Source organism: Seriola dumerili, unplaced genomic scaffold, assembly GCF_002260705.1.
Source record: "Seriola dumerili isolate Sdu_G_001 unplaced genomic scaffold, Sdu_1.0 BDQW01000025.1, whole genome shotgun sequence".
Lineage (NCBI taxonomy): Eukaryota > Metazoa > Chordata > Actinopteri > Carangiformes > Carangidae > Seriola > Seriola dumerili.
The window spans coordinates 23,547,366-23,569,875 of record NW_019174280.1 but is presented as its reverse complement, the minus strand read 5'-3'; the positions used below and the strand labels follow the sequence as shown (position 1 = coordinate 23,569,875).

The 22,510-nt window shown below is 42.2% G+C and overlaps 2 protein-coding genes across 3 annotated transcripts in view; one reads left to right on the top strand and one right to left on the bottom strand.

Moving 5' to 3' along the window:
• The window catches only part of prkd3 (protein kinase D3), a 37,039-nt gene extending 23,879 nt beyond the window's left edge, over positions 1–13,160 (top strand). The window contains exons 6-19 of one of the 2 annotated variants that reach the window (XM_022770319.1): positions 685–874; positions 1,180–1,257; positions 1,737–1,920; positions 2,108–2,231; positions 2,858–2,935; positions 4,352–4,628; positions 6,901–6,953; positions 7,314–7,386; positions 7,601–7,707; positions 7,967–8,128; positions 8,429–8,527; positions 8,611–8,878; positions 9,466–9,551; positions 10,518–13,160. In XM_022770319.1, coding sequence (XP_022626040.1) covers positions 685–874; positions 1,180–1,257; positions 1,737–1,920; positions 2,108–2,231; positions 2,858–2,935; positions 4,352–4,628; positions 6,901–6,953; positions 7,314–7,386; positions 7,601–7,707; positions 7,967–8,128; positions 8,429–8,527; positions 8,611–8,878; positions 9,466–9,551; positions 10,518–10,691 — 1,953 coding nt within the window. In that variant the 3' untranslated portion in view covers positions 10,692–13,160. Of the gene's footprint in view, positions 1–681; positions 875–1,179; positions 1,258–1,736; positions 1,921–2,107; positions 2,232–2,857; positions 2,936–4,351; positions 4,629–6,900; positions 6,954–7,313; positions 7,387–7,600; positions 7,708–7,966; positions 8,129–8,428; positions 8,528–8,610; positions 8,879–9,465; positions 9,552–10,517 lie in introns of both variants that reach the window. The other variant, XM_022770318.1, reaches the window with a different exon arrangement.
• Positions 13,161–14,211: 1,051 nt separating this feature from the next.
• ndufaf7 (NADH:ubiquinone oxidoreductase complex assembly factor 7) lies at positions 14,212–22,487 on the bottom strand. The gene is made up of 10 exons (XM_022766887.1): positions 22,143–22,487; positions 21,482–21,642; positions 21,289–21,369; positions 20,743–20,853; positions 19,490–19,703; positions 19,113–19,171; positions 18,457–18,570; positions 15,802–15,945; positions 15,065–15,238; positions 14,212–14,748 (listed from the first exon to the last, which is right to left on the bottom strand). Exons 1-10 carry the CDS (start codon positions 22,207–22,209, stop codon positions 14,527–14,529), a joined length of 1,347 nt encoding a protein of 448 aa, XP_022622608.1. The 5' UTR covers positions 22,210–22,487; the 3' UTR covers positions 14,212–14,526.
• Between the last annotated feature and the right edge of the window lie 23 nt (positions 22,488–22,510).

Below are 22,510 nucleotides of genomic sequence, written 5' to 3'. Positions count from 1 at the left end.
ACAAAGAGCTTCACACTTGTTGGAACAAACACAGTTATCCACACACACACACACACACACACACACACACACACGCACACGCACACACGCACGCACACACAAAAAACAAATCAAACACACCTCCCCCCACTTTTTAACAGCGATGTCGTCAGACAAAATCACCAAACACCTGAGTTAAAGACAAAGACTGTTTTATTATTAATATATCATTTTCTTTATGATATATCAAAGAGACCTGCTCCATATGAAAAGTATGGGAAGGTGGATTATCAGGCTTTTCTGTACTAATTCAGGCCCATTGTGTCATACGCTGCTTCCTGCTCCTGTCTGCGCTGCGCTCTATAAGCCGCCACGTTGTACAAGGACATTCATTGTTCCAGTGGACAGAGGAGATTTCATCTGTGCTCCACTTTCATGACGAGGGAACAATTCTCCAAATCCGACGTCTCAGCTGAACCTCGTGAACCCTGACTGATCCCCACATCTCCCCGACGTCGCTTTTACAGTCGCGTCTTGAAAAGTCTTAAAAACACTGAATTCCCTTCATTAAAAATGGCATTAAAAGGCCTTAAATTGAATTTAAAAATGTCTGTGAATTATTGTTTTATGCAGCTGGGATGTGCTGTACACTGACGGTTACGCTCATTGGTTAAACTCCTTGGTTTCCCCTCTTTCCGTCAGCAGCGCCCCCTCCTGGGTGCCGGGAAGCGTAACTCCCTGCTGAGCGGTCGACCCATCTGGATGGAGAAGATGGTCCTGGGGCGGGTCAAAGTCCCTCACACCTTCTCCGTCCACACCTACACTCGCCCCACCATCTGCCAGTTCTGCAAGCGCCTGCTGAAGGGACTCTTCCGCCAGGGGATGCAGTGCAAAGGTGACGACCTGCCAGAGCCTGAAGTCAACAATATATTCAAGCTACTAGTATTTTTTCATTATCATTCAACCTGCTGCTCATTCTCTCCAAAGCCAAAGATGATGTCTTCAGGTCACTTGTTTGACCAACCATCAGTCTAAATCCCAAAGATATTCAACATTATCACGAGACAAAAGAAAGCAGTGAATCCTTGTATTTAAGAAGCTGTAACCAGACAATGTTTGATGTTTTTGCTTGAAAAGTGACTGAAATGATTTATCAAAATACTCCCAGGGTGACTGTTTGTTCCTGTTTTGCTTCTGTAGATTGTAAATTTAACTGCCATAAGAGATGTGCAGCCAAAGTTCCTCGCGACTGCCTCGGTGAGGTCGACTTTAACGGAGGTGAGTTACACGTCAGAGTTTTTTACCTTGGCTGTGTGATCGGCCCGTAGTGAACATGCCCCCTATCACAGCTTTACTTTCACATTTTTATCATCTTTGTTATGAGTTATGTTTAACATTCTCAGCTATAAGTTAAATTAATTCCTGAAAATCTAATTTGTAAATAAATAAAAAAAATGTATTGACTTTGCATTTATTGTCATTTGTGGTTGTTTTCTATTTATTTTCCTGTGCGATTATTTGATTTTAGTTTTAGTTTTATTTAGTTGTAAAGTTGGTTGTTAGGAAAGTGTTTTTAAATAAAGTTCATTATTATTATTATTATTTTTCTTTGGAGAGAATCTGAGGATTTTCTTGTTCACTTCAGGTTTTTGTTGTAGCCGTCACCGAGTGGCCATTAGAGGAACTGCAGCTTTAGTTTGAATAAAAACAGTCAGTTGTAGATCCTGTACCCGGACTCTGACTCTGTGTTTCTGCAGAGCCGGCCAGTCCCAGTCTGGACTCCGAGGCCACGATGGAGGTGGACAACTGTGACATCAACAGCGACGGAGGCCACAGCATGGACGAGCAGGACGAGCCGTCCACCCCCGAGGACAAGCTGTTCTTCATCGAGGGTCCCTGCGTGGACGGCGAGAAAGACGACGAGACGCTCAGAGCCATCAGGTGACGCCCCCTCAAAACCAAACGCCCTCTCAAATTAATTTTAACATTAATAATCAGAAGGTTCAGTATCTAATCAATCAACAGACAAGAAGCTTTTATTTTACCCATTTAAATCAGAACGATGTGTGTTTGTTTGTTTGTTTGTTTGTTTGATGGTTTGTTTGTTTGTTTGTTTGTGGTCACGCAGCCCGTCCACCAGCAGTAACATCCCTCTGATGCGCGTGGTTCAGTCCATCAAACACACCAAGAGGAAAAGCTCCACAGTGGTGAAGGAGGGCTGGATGGTGCACTACACCAGCCGGGACAACCTGGTGAGAGGACACACAACAACAACACAAAATGGACAAACACCTAATAAATAAATACATTATAATAATGATATACTGAACATCTTTAAATTTGTTTATTGTTTGTTTTGTCTCTTAATGAATTAAATTTAATTATGAGTGCAGGGAGGTGCAGGGAGAGAGCGTGAAAATAACTGTATAATGATTTACACTTAAAAATGACATTTAATGTAAATAATATATAAACAAAAGATCTACAAAGCCTTACAGGATGTAGTATTTTATGTATCCATAACATGATATCAATATTTCATTTTTTTCACTTTTTTTTAAATATCACGTTTTTAAAAAAATATCACCATCATTTTACACCTCCACTGTTATTTTACTCTCCGTTGACGTGTATTTAATGTGAGCAGAAATACTGTGTAGCTTGTGTATCGAGCATTTTAAACTGAGTTATCTTAATTTAACTTCATTTACCCTGATAAACCTGCAGATGGACAAACCATACATCCAAACAAAACACGAATCCTGATCTATACAACAACAAAAACATAGAAACACACTATTCATGTCGTATGTTTAAATGTCCGGCTCTGTGTGAACCTGTCAGACCTCCTCCCTGACGACCTGTTCTGTCTCTGCAGAGGAAGAGACATTACTGGAGGCTGGACAGCAAGAGTCTGACTCTGTTTCAGAATGAAAGTGGAGCCAAGTATTACAAGGTAGGAGACAGAGCCAGACCAGATCTGGTTTCAGCTGCTCGGCCCAACGAAGCAGCGGCGTGACGAGGGGCCTGGAGGGAGTCGGGTTCATACAGTAACAGCTCCATCACTGTCTAATGACGACCTGACTGTTCACTGTGTATTCTTAACACTGTATCATGGGGGCCCCCAGGGCGATAACGGCCCCTGATGTTCCCTAATATTGGCACATTTTGTAGTGACAACAATAAACCCCTTCAAACCTCCATAAAGACACTGTACAGTCACTGCTGTTGCCCCAAAACCCCCCAAGGTGGGGCCCCTGATGATGTGTGCTGTGCATGTGAGGCGTTCGGGGAACATCTGTAAATTGTAGCGTCTACCAATGATCTGCATGTGAGGCGTTTAGGGGACATTTGAAAAACAATTGGTTGCTGTAGTTTAATAGTGCATTGTTGGGGACTATTTTCAGCAGCGGATTAATCCACATTAGGTGCTCAGGTGAATATTTGGGGCAGCAGGACGGTGTGTGAGGGACTGACAATTATAAAAATGTAGACTATCACCAGACTTATCGTTTAAACTATTAATTGATTATCAAATTCTTCTCTGTTAATTCTCTATCGATCGACTAACCGTGTTAAGTTTGACTTTAGCAGGTTAGTTGATGGTTGAAAAGTTTTCTCTGTCACTTTCCAGCATTTCTAAGCAGGAGAATTAGTTTCTGTGAAACATGAAGTGATGACATGACGCAGAATTTGGGTCAGAACAGGTCGGAGCAGCTGATTTCCATCCTCACGCCTCCTTTCATCTTGTGTCTGCCAGCGACCTGTCGACCTTTAACACAAAGCGCCACAGAAACCTTTCCTTTGAAGCGAAAGTGAGAGTGCGGTGAGAGGCATGAGGGTGGGGGGGGTCTGTGGTGGCTTCAGGACCTCAGGTCGTTTCCCTGCCGCCTCTCTGGCTCGTCACCGCGCTGCCTCGTGCCCAGAGCGGTTGAGCCACGTCCTGGCTTTTAATCAAATGAATGGATGCTGATGGAAGGGCGTGGCTGTGGGTGGTTGGGTGGTGTGGTGGGTGTGTTTGGGGGGGGGGGGGGGTATTTGGCAAAACACAAGATATTCAGATGATACCAAGAGGCATAAAGACACCACAGAGCGTTTCTCCTTTATATGTTTGGTCTGGCAGGGTTCAGGGTTTTTTGGAGGGCGGAGGAAAAGGAAGGAAGGGGAGTTTTAAACACTGAAATTCAAAGAGCCTCTCACAGTTCAGGGAAGAGAGGAAAGGTGTTGGGATGGAGGGAATATCAGCCGTCTGAAGACCAGGAGGATGCTTCTTATTGGCTGAAATGATTCCTAAAAACTAATGGACACTTTTCAGATTTGGATCTTCTGTAACAAGAACAGGAATCTAAATGTTCTTTCTAACCAACCGCAGGAGATCCCGCTGTCCGAGATCCTGCAGGTGGAGCCGGCGCAGGACTTCAGTAGCCTGCCTCAGGGCAGCAACCCGCACTGCTTCGAGGTGATCACGGCCAACATGGTGTACTATGTCGGGGAGGACAACGGCGGCCTGTACCACAACCCCGTCCTGGCGGCGTCCGGTGTGGGGCGGGACGTGGGCCAGAGCTGGGAGAAGGCCATCCGACAGGCGATGATGCCCGTCACGCCCAAGGCCAGTGTCGGCACGGGGCCGGGCCAGGGGAAGGACCACAGTGAGTAACAGACACTTCAGGCTTCACTCAGGGATTTCTTTCATTTAAAAATGTCTAAAAAATACGTATAAAAAATACAATAAAGCTTCAGAAATCGTCTGGTTCTGCTGCAGTAACCGCCCCCGCAGTGGGTCCCTTGTTTTCTTTCAAAAACAATTTGTGAATGATGTTTTCTTCGGGTAGGTTTTCCTTTCCTTTGCAAGGCAAAGGAAATATAAAATATCACCAGACTTATTCTTTAACAAGTAAACGCCACGTCTCTGTACGATGTGTCCTTGGGGAAAGTGGTCCCAGAAAAGATCCCTGAGGTTCTCCATGAGTTGCCACGGCACATATGCAAATTTTTGATATTTATTGATAAGTAATATTTAACACAAAGGCAGATTTAACTTAATGCTCATTAGAAAACCCGACCCACTGACAGTTACTGCCCGTCTTCACCCTCAAATCAGTTTAGACTCTGAAATGTTTTTATGTTTTAATGTGTGTGTGGATTTGTCTATGAAGAGCTTCCAAATATTGTTTCAGGAGACAAGTGTTATACAACACACACACACACACACACACACACACACACACACACACACACAGACCGCTGCCTCCTGACATTTTAACATGATTGAGGGATTTCAGAGGATTTTCCGCTCTGATTCATCGCAGGTTAAAGTATCTTTTTGTCTGAAAATAACAGATTTAAGTTTCATCCCAAAATGAGATTTCCTGCTCTAAATGACTAAATGGACCTCAGGCATTAAAAAAATAACCATTAGCTATTATGGAAGACTTTTATCGTTATAAATAGTTGTACTTTAGAGGATGTAGTCAGCTGTGTTTCCACCTGTTCAGTAATTAATGTCGAGCTTCCGCTTCTTTCCAAAAATGGATGTTTTGTTTGGTAATGAAATTACACCAACACACATCAATAAGTTAATGGACAGATGATATAACCAGGCCTTTTGTTTTTTTAACCGCCTCAATGACAAACAGTAAAACAGTAAAACAGTTGACCTTTGTGACTGAGGCAGAACAAGAGTAAAGATGACAGGAGTAAATAAAAACGTGTGATAAAAAACAAATATTAAACTACATTATTAAATGCACTGGAGCTCTGATACAGAAACATCAGTGTCAATAAAGTTACATAAACTGAATAGTGATCCAACAGTAATCAGCAAAGGTGCAAAAACTAATGCTGCGTTCACAGTCAGCAGGTTCTGATGTGTTTATCTGTATCGTTGAAGGGGCCAGTGGACTAAACTACCAGATTTATATGAAGTGGTTAAAACCAAAAGTAGTTGAAACTCAACAATTCCTGCATGTTTTTCACAGTAAAAGTGTTCCAGGGATGAATTTGGATCTGCTTCCTGAACTCTTGGAAGGCTTTTATTGTGAAACAGATGGAGGAAGTTTTTTACTAATAGCAAACGGCTCTAAAATATGATGATGATATATAAAACAGAGGATTGTCTTTAGTATCTAATATAATCTCTAATAAAACCTTGTACTTGTACATTGAGCTACATAAGGTCTGGCCCCCTTTTTAAGAATTAATACGCTGCATTGAAATCCGCCAGTATTTTGTTGCGTGCGTGTGAATTTCCCACAGTCAACATGATTGTCAATAAAGTTACATAAGCTCTCTGAATGATGACCTAACCCGTGACCTAATTATCAAACGGCTGCCCACCTACATCAGACTGCAGGTATCGATCTCAGAGCGATGACCCGATCAAACCCTGGCCCGCGATCTGAAATCAATATCAGCTCATCAGTGGAAACTCACTCGCAGCGGCGGGTTTTCCTCTACGCAGAACGAGCCCTCGGCTTTTTGGATGTCAGACTGAATTAACGCAGCATGCAACAGTCTGCGACGCTCTGACAGAGAGAGGTGTTCCTGAACATGCTCACATACTGTACTAAACCCAGAAGAAGAGGAGACAGGAAACAGAGGCTTTTATTTTTGTGAAATCTGGAGAATGATTTGAGATGGCGGCAGCAGCAGCTGGAAACGTCCTCACTGCTCTTTCATCTCGTGTTGAACAAACAAATGTGTCGGTTTGATCTCAGCTGGAAATCTCCTCTCGTCTTGTTCTTTATTAAACAAGGAAACATAGGAAATGAGATTTTAACGATTTAAAGGTTAGAAAAATAAAACCCCACACGTCTCTGCTGCTCAGTGAGTGGGGGAGGGGTTACAGTGTGTGGTTACAGATCACAGCACCTGTGGCTTCTACACTCATATTCTGTATGTTTGTGTCTTGTGTCTCCTCAGAGGATCTTTCTATCAGCATATCAGTGTCCAACTCCCAGATACAAGAAAATGTGGTAAGTCTTATATTTTACATTTTTGTCCAATATGGAGAGTTGTTTTTTGTTTGTTTTTTTTACACCATTTCCGCACCAACAATCCTGTTTATTATATGTTTTGTTTGTATTTATGGTGTAAAATAAAAATTGAATGAAGTTGATTTTCTTTAGAACTGCACTTCTTGAGGTTTACGTACTCACGATATTTGTACTTCACTAAAATTATTTGTCAGATACACTTACTAATTACTTTTGCACTAAAAAACGTATATATTATTATATATTAACCACCAGTTAATGAGTTCAATAAAAAGGTCTAAAGGGCAACTTCACTGTCCTATTTCCTGACTTTTAATTTGAAAACGTTTTCTTGTTCAGGATATCAGTTCAGTGTATCAGATCTTTGCTGACGAGGTCCTCGGCTCCGGACAGTTCGGGATCGTCTACGGAGGTGAGACTTGAAACAAATGAAAACCTGATAGTTACAGTCACATCCTTTTATTGTGACGTTATCTGTCTGAAAGTGTAGGGAAATATAAAGACAGTAATCTTTGATTATTGTGTCTCTTCATTTCTGCTGATTGCACATCATTCTGTTTTATCATCAGCTGAATTAATGATCAATAAAAAAAAAAACTTCCTCCCTTCCCCCTTGTTGTCTCCAGGTAAACACAGAAAGACGGGTAGAGACGTAGCGATCAAAATCATTGATAAAATGAGGTTTCCCACCAAGCAGGAGAGTCAGCTGAGGAACGAGGTGGCCATTCTCCAGGTACGACTGTTTTCATTCAAAGACGAGATCTAATCAAATCAATCTGATCATGAAGCACAAAACAAGCTGCAAACACTCCAAGGCTCAATAACTAATGTAGGACTTTTGGAGGATTAAATTCTTTAGATATGTCAGTTCTAACTTAAAAACAAATGTACTAATATGTGAGTATAAGTATGTATCCAAAGAGTGGTTCATTATTTCATCAAGTTGCTCCGTCCCATGTCAGTGTTTTATCTCTCCGTCTTGTTTCTGACAGAACCTCCACCACCCCGGTATCGTTAACCTGGAGTGCATGTTTGAGACGCCCGAACAGGTGTTTGTTGTCATGGAGAAGCTTCACGGCGACATGTTGGAGATGATTTTATCCAGCGAGAAGAGTCGACTGCCCGAACGCCTCACCAAGTTCCTGGTCACACAGGTCAGTGACGCCCACAAACGGTTGTGAACGACATAATCTCAGGAACGCCTTGAGGGACTTTCTTCACATTTGGTACAAACGTTCACTCAGACTCGAGGGTGAACTGATTTGAATTTGGTAGTCAAAGGTCAAAGGTCAAGGTCACTGTGACCTCATAAAACATTCCTAGCCTTGTGAACACAGCATCTCTGGAAGGCCTAGAGCGATATCTTGCAAGATCTCAGCGATTCAAACAGAAATTGTAGCTGTTCTTTTTAGTTTGCTCTGACAGTAGAGTATTAAATCACATTGTGTCCTCAGATCCTGGTGGCCCTCAGACATCTTCACTTCAAGAACATCGTCCACTGTGACCTGAAGCCTGAGAACGTCCTCCTGGCCTCAGCAGAACCCTTTCCTCAGGTTAGAACAAACTATCAAGTCATCGTCTCCTTTCTGCTGCAGTACGACTTTGGAGGAACCTTCACTTCTCCTTTTCCCTCCAGGTGAAGCTCTGTGACTTCGGCTTCGCTCGTATCATCGGGGAGAAGTCTTTCCGTCGCTCAGTCGTTGGCACTCCGGCGTATTTGGCGCCTGAGGTTCTTCGCAGCAAAGGCTACAACCGATCTCTGGACATGTGGTCGGTCGGCGTCATCATCTACGTCAGTCTGAGCGGGACGTTTCCCTTCAATGAGGACGAAGACATCAACGACCAGATCCAGAACGCCGCCTTCATGTACCCACCCAACCCCTGGAAGGAGATCTCAGAGGAAGGTACGGGACCGTTTGAGCTTCGTAGCCTTTGGTTCAGCCCTACCTTCTTACCCAACATATACCTGGGTCCTCGGCCCGAGCCTGGCCCATATGCAGTACTTCCACAGATTCTGGCCAGATTCCGGCTGCCATCCTCCTGTATTGACTGACAGCCGGAAGATTTTCTGGTCCAGATGTGGAAATAGCCTCTGACAGTCATGCCGTATATGGGCCAGATTTGGGCTGTGGAACCAGGAAGATACTGGGCCAGAAGAAAACAAATGTGGATTTATTTTTCTATCTGGGAACAATTTTGATGTTGTTTATGTTCTTTATTTGAGCAGTTCAGCATGTTTCCCTTTCCACTTTCATGTTTAAAATGATTCTGAGGTATTATAGTGGAGTTGTGCAGTTGAGAAGAGGAACTGAGATTTTCTGGTACAGGATAAAAAGTTAAAAGGCTTTGAACCATAAATGACTAAAGAAACTTTGATTTCAAAGCTGCAGTTTCCTTTTAATTTCCTGGCCGACACTGGGATCAAGATTAAACAGAAAAACATCAGATTTCCTGAGTGGATTAAAGGTTGTGTTTCTGTTCTCGCTCACAGCCACAGACCTGATCAACAATCTGCTGCAGGTGAAGATGAGGAAGCGCTACAGCGTGGACAAATCCCTGAGCCACCCCTGGCTGCAGGTAACACACACTGCTTTTTACTGAAACACTGCAGCAGCACAGACAGGAAAGATGGAGGACATTCCTTTAGCTACTGATCAATTCTGATTATACATGGTATGACAACAAGATCCTGCAGATAACGCCATCGATTAACCACCTGAGCTGAAGTAACCAGGTCACTCAGAGAAAACAGGTTATGCTGGTAATCCCAGTGATCTGGTATCTGTAGATCTGTGTGTGTGCAGAGTAGTCAGATAACTCCTGAACTCCCCCGCCTTCTTATTGATGCATGGCCTTCTAACTTTTGACACTTGAGACTCAGATAGCTGTGGTAACAGGATGAAAGATAATTACTTTCACTATTTTTATAGAACATAGAGAGAAAAAGATAATATAAACTGCAGAAACCAGTGTTAGTAGTAGGTAAAATATTTTTAAAGCTCCAAATTTAACACATTTCCTGTGTTGTATTTGAAGTGCTGATCCATAAGAAGATGTATTTGTGGTTTTAACAACCAAAAACCATCTGAGTTTAGTATTACATCTCCTCTCTCAGGCTTCTCTCTGTTTTCTGAGTGATCCAATAAAAATATAGCAGATTTCAGGTAAAAACACTCAGAGAAACCAAATCCTGCAAGGTTTGGATGGTGGGTCCAGGTGGGCGGGGCTTGGTGACTGCTTTGTTGTGACATCACAAAGTTCCAGAAGTCCTGACGGCTGGTTTTAAGGCTCAGTTTCTGAATACAGGCTGTGTGCATTTCTCTGTGGACTGAGGCTTTGATACTTTCACAGTATTAATATAGAAGCTAGAGCTGATCTATAATCACACTACACATGGACACAGACCTTTACACTGGAGGAGCTTTACAGTATTTTGTGGATCCAAAGACGTCCACAACTATTACTGAAGTGCTGTATTACAAACATTATCGTTGATTCTTAGCTCCTTGGTCTGAATGTTATTGTTTACGCTTCGTTGTGCAGGACTACCAGACCTGGCTGGACCTCCGGGAGTTTGAGACCCGCCGCCGCAAGCGCTACATCACCCATGAGAGTGACGACGCCCGCTGGGAGGAGTACGCAGACGAGAGAGGCCTGCACTACCCCAAACACTTCATCATGTCGCCCAACCTGGACGACATGGAGGAAGACCCGTAGTGGCTGCGAGAGGGTCGACGTTTCCTGCAATGAAGCGGCAGACCCCCCCTCCGAGGACTCCCTCAGCAGCTGCAGCGGATGCTGTGGAGTCCATGGTGACTGTGACCATGGAGACCGTGAGCTATCCCATGGCGGCCTGTGATAAAAGGATTAAGAGGACACATGGGTCAGGCAGCTCTACGAGGACACTGTGACATCCTCACTGTGGAGACAAATCAGGTCCAGAGACATTTTTCACACATTTTACCTTTTTCCTATTTTTGCTACAAGCCATAACAGACAGACTCAATGAGCTGAAACCTGAAGAGATTTATTTTATTTTTTCTCAGATTCAATATTTAGTCTCTTAAATAACTGTCTTCACTGCCAGTTGAGCCACAGAGGGGCTGGATAAAAACCAATCCAGAGACTTTATACACTTTTTCAGCTCAAATAGAAAATTGTTATTATGTTGTTGTTACACTTCAGATCTCTTAAAGCTGTGCAGGAAGTCTTTACACATTTAATTGAACACAGAAGAAACAAACACGTTATGTCTTGAAGATGATCCGATTATAATGTTGTTTTGTTGTTTCCTGGGATGTCTTTGCACTATTGGGAAAATATTTTAAAGGAGAAATTAACTGATAATAACTTCTGGTTTGTTCATCTGCAAAAGTCTAAAAATTTCCTCTGGTTTCCGAGGTTTTTTCCGGAGAGATTGAGTTGGACAAAGTCGACAGTCCGGCTGCTCCCTAGTTGATTTGAAGAGTCTTAGTTGATTGGTTGGATGGTCTCAGGGAAAAAAAATAACTCATTCAGTCAACATTGTTTACACCATTGGTCTCTACAGTAATGTAACCGAGCGTCTTGGGTTCAACTAACAAATAAATAAAACGATAAATGGGACACAGAGACGATGAGCAGCAACAAGCAGGACTCTGCCAACAACTCACACTACATTAAATATCAAAACACAAAGTGTGGGATCATTTTGAGAGGATAAAGAACAACCCCATGAAGGCAGCATGCAAACGCTGCAGGCAAACATTCACCAAACTCAAATAAGGCTTATCATTTGAAACGTGTATGTAGCCTAACGTTAGCCACTTAGCATGGCTGCTCGCTCAAACGTTCTCTGTGCTTATTATTCTGACACATTCAGAATCCTTGAACCTTTTGCTGGTGTCGTTAACAGCTCGCTTTGTGCGTGCACTTAAATAAGAGTTATATTTTAAAGGCTCATTTGACAGTTTTGTATCTCTCTGTGATGTAGCACAGTGTTAGCAGTGTTACTTATTACATTCATTCTCAGCTCTGGACTCTAGCTATTTTCTCATAACCCCCAAAAATATATATTTAAATCATTAAATACGATAAACATGGAACAAATAGTCAACCATTGGCTTGAACTACCGACTGATAGTCTTTGGTTGTCTAAATCCAAATTAGTGTCACAATGAGGCTGAAATGCACATTAAAAAATAGAGACAATAGTCTTCTAACCTCACCACTAGTTGTGATTCTGACAATGGGTCACGCTAACTCACCACCTTCGTTGTAGAGAGTCATTAAACAATAGCTTTTTCACACACAAACATTAGCATGCTAAATGTCAAAATGTTTAAGACAGATTTTGTCATTTTTCCAACCTGGGTCTTTTTCTCACAATTGCCGCCATTTTGACTATGGGTCATGGTAACTTTGCTAACTTCTAACTTTCACCACCTCTGCTGTAGAGATTCAGGAGACATTACCACTTTCACATTAACATTAGCATGCTATCATGCTAAATATCAATATGGTAAAGAAAAATTCTGCTATTTTTTAACCTGGATATTATTTTTTATAGTAGTAGCTACCTGGACTATGAGTTATGCTAACTTTGCACACAGCACCTTAATTGTAGACATTTAGTAAACAGACCAAAACAAAACAAGCAGCACAAACCTCTTAAAGCTAGCTTAAACTAGCCTTTTTGATTAGCTTTTTTAGCTAATTGCTCAGAGGTTTGCTTCCAGGGAAATCAAACCGAGCGTGCTAACTTCTAACTCAGGAAAATGTGTAATTTAGCATGTTAGAATTTTAACATGCTAACGTTTAGCATCTTAGCATTTATCTGAAAGCACAGTTGAGGTCGGTGGGGATTCGGTCAGGAAAAGTCAGGATCTAAACCAAGTCTTTTGGATTCATCCTCTGGGGACCATGAATGTCTGAACCAAATTTCACGTCAATACATCGACCCACATTACCGTCACTAAAGCTGCTTAACGGGAATTTAAAGTTTTTGCTCTATTTCAAACAGATGGGATTATTTGAAAAAGTCGTCACAGAAGTTTAGATTCAGCTGTGGGAACATTATACTTTTGCAGAAAAACAAATCCAGTTATTTTCAGTGATTCTTTCTTAAATTTAGATGAAGACGAGCTGAGAATCGAGCTGCTAATGTCTCTTTGTTTTTCTGTGGAAACCTGTCAAAAAAAAAAAAAAGACGACTGGACTGTGGAGCGTCGTTGATCCTGATCCGACTCCAGCCTGAGAATTTTATTTCACATTTTATATTTTTGCAAGAAACTGTCATGTGGTTGATTTTGATGGGAAAATATTAAAGCTGAACGGCTTAACTTTGAGAAACTCTGGTTTTATATCAGTTACTCAACTAACGCTCTTATTCACAGCAGCTCAACAGTCGAACGAGACTCACTCAGACTCATCGACCAGCAAATCAACAGCAAAACTGCTTCAGTTCTTCTACTTATAATTTATTTATAACTCAAGATATTCATTCATTATTCTGTACTTTATTTTGGTTTCAGCTACTTTTTTTACCTGCTGAATATTGTGATAATTTTCCATGTTTCATTTACAGAGCATTAAGAGATCAGAATATAACCTGTTTAATTGGTAGTTAATGTGCTGCCACTAGAATTCAAGTTTTAGATATTAAGTTATAATCTTAGAAAAATTGTCAAATGTTTAAATTGAGCCTAATCTCAAATTAATGTCCGATTTAAAGGCATTAAACTGTTAGAAAATCCTCTGACTTTATCTGGTGGCAGTTTCAAGGCGAGAAACCTGAAGAAGCTCAAGAGTTTCAATAAAATACTTTAATTTCTTCCAAATGTTCGAGTCAGACTCGTCAAATTAACCCCCCCCCCCCCCCCAATCAGAGGAAAAGCTGATAACGATCGGCAGCAGGATGTTTGGAAATGATCATTTAATTACCAATCCTGAACATGATCGCCTCGCTCTGCCGTTCCTCTGGAGGATGGCTGCTTGTTTTGGCAGTGATGACCCCCCCCCCCCCCCCCACCACCCCCCACATGTGTAACTGAATCTTTTAATTGCTACCGGAGGAGCGGTGGGGCTCGATGTGAAGAATGGCCACCGCTCAGCTAAACTGCTTCAAGATGTGGACAGAGGCAGAAAGAGATCCTCCTGCAGCGGGACGACCTTTGACCTCACGGTTAACTCCGGTCGCTCCATCAGGTGTCACTGGACGAGTGTGTTCACCAATTAAACAAAAAACCCACAGTTTTTTTATTTTCTTACTTTTTTACTTCAAAATACTTTTACAACTGACTTCAGGAGAACTTACGTACTACTTACATACTTTTACTTCAAATCATGTCGGACAGAAAACCTGCTCGACTGCTGCAACATTTTACTTCCTGTTCTTTAAATTAAAGAGAGAGACGGCGTCGTCCACCTGTTGTATAATGTACATGTTTAAATATCAGCTGTAAAAACAGTTTGTCTCAGGACATGATCCTCAGTCTTCCCTCAATGTCCGTCCCAGCCGCCTCACTTCACCAGACAAGTTTCCAGTTCTCCAGACGTCTCTGATGAAGGTCCCTCAGGAGAAGCTGAGCTCGGTGAACCCGCCCACCGGCAGCGGCGCCGGGCTCTTCTTCTCCAGCTTCAGCCCCTCCGTCCTCTTGGGTTTGGCGAGGCGGCTGTGGTGCAGCAGGCTGAAGAAGTGGAAGCGCTCGCCCATCTTGGCGGGGTTGGTCAGCATGTCGTAGCTGCTGATCAGCTGCTTCCTGGTGGACGGGTCGCTGCAGTTCCTCAGCAGAACCTGCAGAGAACCATGGGCGGAGTTTAAACCTCTGAAGGTGAGGATCACAACTTTAAAGCTCCACTTATCAATATAATTACATTGACAATAAATGTCTCTATGTAATGTGAAACGTGTCACCCACCTTTTCAGCCTCTTTTAGCTCCTTGTTTTGGTTTTATTGCAGATTTATTGTATGTTTCAGTCTCAGTAATGAAAATACTAATACTATACAGATACTAAATACTGATATGTAATAACTTTTCACACTGACCTGGTGTAGAAACAAATCATTGAGATCAATGAGTCAAAGCACTTCCTGTATCATCAGACTCACTTGCATTCGTGTGTCGATGCCCATGTTCTTCAGGAACGTCCTCTGAGTGACAGGTCCCAGACAGGCCACGCCCTCTCCAGCCATCCTCCGCAGGTAGCTGAAGTCCACGTCAGCGGTGAGGTCAGCCGAGCCGGGGGAGGCCAGGACGTGATGGAGCTGGTGACCTTTAAAACCCTGATGAAGAGCAAGTAAAACAAAAACATTTGTGTGAAGTTTTATTATCATTGCTGTGAAGTCTTGAGTAATGGTTAAAAAGTGTTTTGTGAGGTCACCGTGACCTTTGACCTTTGACTTTTAGCCATCAAACTGTAATCAGTTCTTCCTTGAGTCCTAGTGAACGTTTGTGCCAAATGACAAGAAGTTCCATCGAGGTGTAACGGAGATATCGTGACCATGAGAATGAGACGGACAACCTGAAAACAAAATGGCCTCCGGCTCTGAGGAATAAAAAAACTTATGATGTGAAAATGAAAATGAGAGAGAGGGGAAGAGGAGCGATGAGCCCGTCGACCCCGGTTTCCCTCCGCCTGCAGCAGCGGAGCTTCGCTGCTTCCTGCATCTGTTTCCTTCGACTGTATCTGAGGACGGGACAGAGCGTCTGCTCCTCGCAGAGACACGGGGATTACAACAGGACGAAGGTTAAAGGACACACAAATCAAACAGCAGAAGAAGAAATGTTTTCTAAAAAGTCGGCTGTTGCTTCTTTTTTACAATAATATTTAAAATCGGTGTCGTACTCTGAACGTGTCCGTCTTGGTTCCATCGTGGCCGTAGTCGGCGATCAGCGCCGCTCCTCCGTGCTCTACGATCCGCCGGGCCAGCTGCTGGACGATGACCCCGCCCTCCGCACACACCTCCACATGATCCCGCCGTTCATCTGCCTGACACACACACACACACATTAACTTAATCAATAATACATTACAGTCAGGTTTCCATCTTTTTAAGGTGGACTGAATATTTTCAGTGATAAAATTCCTTCATTCTGATGATCGATTATTTGTTATTTATCAGGCAAAATCCAAAACATTCTCTGGTTCTGATCTGTTAAACAGAATTTTCTGTCTCCAGCAGGAAAGAGAAGATGTTAAAGTCTTATATTAATTAACTAATTAATTCTTAATAATTAATTATGTCAGACTTTTTGTCATTGAAATCTAAAACTTTAAAGCTCTATATTTTCTTCTTCTGTGTTTTATCCATCCAAGTGTTGATCCATCAGAAGATATAAAAACCATCTCAGTGTAGTTTCACATCTCCTCTCTCAGGCTTCTCTCTGGAGCTCTAGTAACAACAGGTCGGTGAGCCAATCAGAAGAGAGGAGGCTCTGAGGCTCTCTACTGATTGGCTGATTGTATTCTAAGTGATCCAATAAAAATAAAGCAGATTTCAGGTAAAAACACTCAGAGAAACCAAATCCTGCAAGGTTTGGATGGTGGGTCCAGGTGGGCGGGGCTTGGTGACTGCTTTGTTGTGACATCACAAAGTTCCAGAAGTCCTGACGGCTGGTTTTAAGGCTCAGTTTCTGAATACAGGCTGTGTGCATTTCTCTGTGGACTGAGGCTTTGATACTTTCACAGTATTAATATAGAAGCTAGAGCTGATCTATAATCACACTACACATGGACACAGACCTTTACACTGGAGGAGCTTTAAATCACCAACTGATGCTGAGGGGCTCCCGACCTGGAGTGTTTCTGAAAATCCAGCGGACACTTTCAGCCCCAGTTAAATGCATCATCATCAGCTTTTCAAGGAGCTCCTCTTTAAGTCTTTTAGTTGCCACATCACAATCTCATCACTGCTTGAGTTTTAATCTCAGTGAAAGACGAATCCTCCTTTTTCTCTAGGCTGAGGCCGAGCTCCAGCCCTTCTTCATCCAAACAGCCTGATGATGATGATGATGATGATGATGATGATGATGATGATGTCAGGCCTCTGGCAGCATGTTCAAAGTGACTGAACTGAGCCAGAGTGGCCAAATCAAACCGGCTGTGGATGTATGGAGGGCATAAATGTGGGCAATAAAAACCAGATGGAGGCAATAAAACAACCCTCTGAGAGCGTGTGTGAGGAGTTCATTTCCACTGTTTCAAAGATTAAAGACGTTCTCCAGTCTGCACTTTAAAGTGGAAATAATCAAACTCTTATAACTCCTCTCAAATTAACCTAAACCTCCAGAGCTTTCACAGCCCCCACACTTTGACTTGTAGCTCTGTATGTGGCTCTTCTTTTCAGATGTCCACCCACTGTTCTCTACTGTACTTCAAGGACATTTCTCTGTTCTTCAGTGCAGTTATTTTCCATCTACCCAGTGGAACGCAGTGATAACGTGTCGGGAGAAATGGTCTGAATACAGAGATCCACAGAGAAAAACCTGAATAGATTTTTTTTTTTTCACAGATTTTTCACATTTTTGTAGAAGAACAACATCTGAAGAGCCGAGGTGACGTCTGGAGACAGACTTCATGCTGGGAGAGTTCGTCAATACACAGAAAGTTCAGTTTCAACGTTAACTGTTTGAGAAAAATGCCAAGTATTCTTCAGTGAACCGGTGTTTTATATCAGCGTGGCCTGAATATCTTCTGAGGACCAGTCGAGTTATTCCAGACGTCACAGACGTGGCTCAGACTTTTTGTTTGACATCAACTATTAATCAGAATAATTAAAAAGCCTGAAGAGACTCGTTTCCTACAACCTCCAGCTGCAGGAGTCCTGTCTGCTTCACATTCTCTTCACAACTTTATAAACTCCGCTCATCACTGATGATAAAACATCTGACCTCGTCAGTGTGAATTAAATATTACACCTGTTACACAATGAGGGAAAGTAACCAGGTAGATTTAATTAAGTATCATACTCTGAGTCAAATTTAGAGGTACATGTACTCCAGTGTTTTTACTTAATAATGCTGCTCACAGGTAAAGTTACTAGTTAGTTTGATAATCTTATAAAACACATTACAACGCTAAAGTTTAAAGCAGTAGTTTCCTGTGACCACGTGCAGAAAGAGAAGGATCCAGTTCTTCTTTCTTCCCTCATTAATCATCTCACGACTCCTCTGATTCATCTGGTGACCCTTCGTAGGGGCCCCATCCCCATGTTGGGAACCGCCGAACTAAAATAGCTCAAACCAGCTGCAACAGTGACATGCTGCATTATTAATTCATCTAATATCGTCATACAGAAGAATCAGTCACACGCTGCTGAAACAGAATCACGAGCGCAGGACTTTTAGTTTTAATGGAGGATTTTTCATCGTTGGTTTGATACTTTGTGACTCGTTCTTCCACCCGACGTATTAATGAATTTAAGAAATGAATTCCTTCCCCTAAATATTTTTATCATCAGACAGAAACCATTTAAACCGACATCGTGTATTTGGCGCTCACCTGTACGAGCGTGGACGAGGCCAGGGTGGGAGACGGCGTTATGACGAACCTCAGCTGGTCCGGCTTCTCCGGGTCGATGTCCACCATCACCTCCCTCCAGCCTTTCTCCGTCCTCTGTCCAACACACACACACACACACACACACACACACACACACACACGTCAGACAGAGTGACAAGTGTCCAAAACACACAAATATAAATGTGGGACGGTAATTAATTAATATAAAAACCAGTTTAAAGACGAACAGAAACAAGAAGAATCTCTTTATATCTACAGGTTAATTACGAGATTTACACATCAGACTTAATTCTTAGTGAGATAAAGCAGGAAGAGTCACATCTGGAAACAGATGTTTGGTTCTGTTCACTTGACTGAACCTTGATCTTCAATATACGGGAAAACGTTTGGTCAGTGTGAAATGAGACCGGTCAGATGTTCAGAAACTATATCATGTCATTTCTCCAGATACTGTTCCTGTTTTCTTTCTCTTGAGCGCCTCCTGCTGGTGAAGACACATGAAGTTTGTGACTCTGCGACCGTCACTGTCACTCAAGTCCAGAGACACGGAGATGAGCTTTTCTACAAACGTGTGAAGAAAGAAAAAGAGTTGAAATCACGTGAAAAACTCTTCACACAGTTTCTTTCCACTTCACCTGAAACTTGTGGACGGGCAGAGCGTCGAAGAACTCGTGAGCCAGAAAGATGCTGAAACCTGAGGAGAGAAACCAGCTGTTAGATAAAATAATAAAATAATAATAATTTATCTCATTAGTGTTGTAATAAAGAGAACACACACAGGAAGAGTTCTGTTCCTCTACTCTCACACACAGGAAATAAAATGTCAAGACACCTGAGATGTAATTATTTAACGTACCGGCTCATATTTAGTAAAGGTCGTTATTTTAAACAGTTTGTTTTAGAGCCTGGAATTAGCACATTCACACCAATACTTGGATCTGATGATATGAAACGTTGTGATTTGATGATTTGATCTGAATTCACACAGATGTGCAGCAGTGATTCTTCTGACCTGGGGGGACGTCGTCTAAGCGGCGGTACCAGGACACCGGCAGACCGGCTGCAGTCTCGCCGCGGCGGTACACCGGCTCGTCCTCGGCCTCCGCCTCCTGGCTGCGGGTCCCGGTCAGGTTCTGGGCCTGCAGCTGACTCAGCGCCGGACTCACCTCGACCAGGTGGAGCGACACGGAGACCTGACCCAGCATTGACCTCAGCTGACCGAACACCTGCAGAGAGGGGGGGGGGGTCTTTATACAGATGTTTCTAAAGCACCACAGGGTGATGATGCAGCTGTGTAATGATTATTAACACCAGGGAAAGAAACAGAACAATTACATTAATTTTATTCTATTCTATTCTTTTCTTTTTTAATTAAGGCTATATAAAGAAATAAGTTTACAAAATAAAAGCATACAGGCAAATAATAAAAATAAAGAAAATAAAAGAATATAAGATGAATGTTCTGGATTTCTTAAATGTAACTGTGTTTAAAATCTTTCAAATTATTCAATAATATTGTTTATTACTGATTTGGTGTTTCCCTCCTCACTGAGCTTCAATGAGACATTTGTGTTCTATATAAATTAAGATTTAGTTGCCAAGTCTAAAATAATGTTTTAATTAGAAACAAACTCCATCTTCATCCAAACGTCAGTTCTCACACACGTTGCTTTAACTCGTCTCGGCCAGAAACCTGACGGTGACTTGACTGAGTCCAGACTGTCGAGGACTGAAGCTGCCAGACTCTAAACCAGGAGCGAGAGGCGGGAACACGTCAGTCCTGTCTCTGCTCCTTTACACTGGATCCCAGTATGTGTCAGAGCGGATTCTCAGATCTCACTTTTAAGGCTCGTCATGTCCTTTTGTCCCAGTCACATTTATGACCTTTCAGTATCATATAACAGATAACAGACCTCTTGTCTAAAGCGGGACACACACCTGTTAAAGAGTCACACCTGTTAAATCTAAAAAACCTGGTTTTATTTGATTTTTTATTTGGTTTTAATCCTGTTTTTATCATTTCTTTTATCTTGCATCACTAAAACTGTTTATCTTTTATCATGAAAGTTGCTCAACAAATAAAGGTTATTATTAATGATATGATATTGTCCACAAATTAAAGATTTTCTCCGAAGACTACCAGTTGAGATAACATGTTCAACAGTTCTCAGGAAATATCATTGGGCAAACATCTGATGTGACGACTGCGACCCATTTGTAAGAGTCGTTGTCGAGCTGTTTTAAATAAGACGACTCAGTTCTCACTCTGAGGACGTCGCTGGCCAACGATCCTTTTCCAGGTCCGAGCTCGACCAGCTGCAGCTGTCTGGGTCCTCCTGCTCCCATCCACTCGCTGACGATCCACACGCCGAGCAGCTGCACCAGAAAACAACATATCAAACAACAGACAGCAGCAGGGGATGGTCCCAGGTTTTCTTATCTACCAGAGCAGACGTGCTGCTGTCGAACCCTGCTGTCCTGTTTCTGTCGTTTTGTGACTGCTACAAGAACTTTCTGGTGATTTTCAGAACTGAAACAATCACATGAAAAACCAACTAATGTTTGATGAATCAGCCGCACAAATGCTGACAATGCTTTGCATTTCTTTGTTGAAGTTGAATCAGCTGATATTCACAAACATTTAACACTAAACAAAAATAACAATAAACTGCTGGGAAAATGTTTTTTTAAACCGTCATAAAGTCAATGAACTTCAGTAATGTCCGTTTCTGATCCTGAGTGTCGACTGTATTATTACTTCTTTCAAAGCTTATACAGTCTCACTTTCAGGTTTAATTTTTCCGGCCTCACCTCTCCGAATATCTGACTGATTTCTGGTGATGTGATGAAATCTCCCTCCGGTCCCAGCATGTTGTTCCTCACATAATAACCCTGACAGAGAAAAGAATACGTCTGAGTGAAGGATGGTGACTGTGTTCAGGTGGTAGAAAGACAAATGGTCTCACTGAAATATAAACATTCATGGTGAGTGGTCCATACTTACCGTCACAGGGTTGGTGAGCACCTCCCTCATGTACTCGGCCACTGGAATAGGACCTGTGGCTTTTATTTTGGAGGTCAGGTGGCGCAGCATGGACGGTCTGGGCTTTTCGTCATCTGGTGAAGAGCTGCAGAGGAGTCTGGTCTGAGCTGCTCGCCATCGCACTGTCACTCACAAACACACAGAGAGAGTGAGATGTCCAGGAACATTAAAACACACAAGATAACATGCGTTACCTCCAGGAGACTGACTTCCTGTGACAATATGTTGTAAATGAAATACTCTCTGTGACTTTGACCTGTGTTCTAAATGACATTTTCTCAGAATTTGAATTGTTTATTTTGGTGTCTGACAAAATAAACTTAAAACATATATATATATGGAAATGTGTATGCAGCACTCTGGTCCTGGTGATGATGACTGGTAATGGCTTGTATGAATGCAGGCTGGACATAGTTATAATATATATTGTATGTATTAATAAATTAATTAATAAAAATATAATCAGTTCACATAACATGTTATTTAAGCTGCACAGCATGTAAAAGTGATTTTGTTAAAATTTGGACAGGGTAATATTTTGACTTTTTAAGCACTTCCGTAAAGCTGTTTGTCCATAAATCAAAGTTACATCGTTTTTAAATGAAAAACATTTCACACTCACCTGCTGCTGGCGGACTGAAGACTCTGCTGAGCAGCTGCCGTGTTTTAGCACCAAGGAAAACCCTCATTCTGCTGTATGTTCATCTACATAAGACTATAACATCTGACTGGGTGACATTATTTGACCGATGTTAAGTAAACACTAACTTTCACCTCTGCTCTCTGACAGGATTAGCGGGCAGCCGGTTAGCATTAGCCACGTTAGCTACAAATGCGTTCACGGCTAAAGACGTAAAGAAGCGATGAATTAGCTTCGGATACGAAAGATAAACATGTACATGTGCTCATCTGTTCATGTCTGTCATTCAAAGTTGAGAGAAGCTACAAAATGCGTGTACAAGAGCTAAACACTAACACGGTGATGAAACG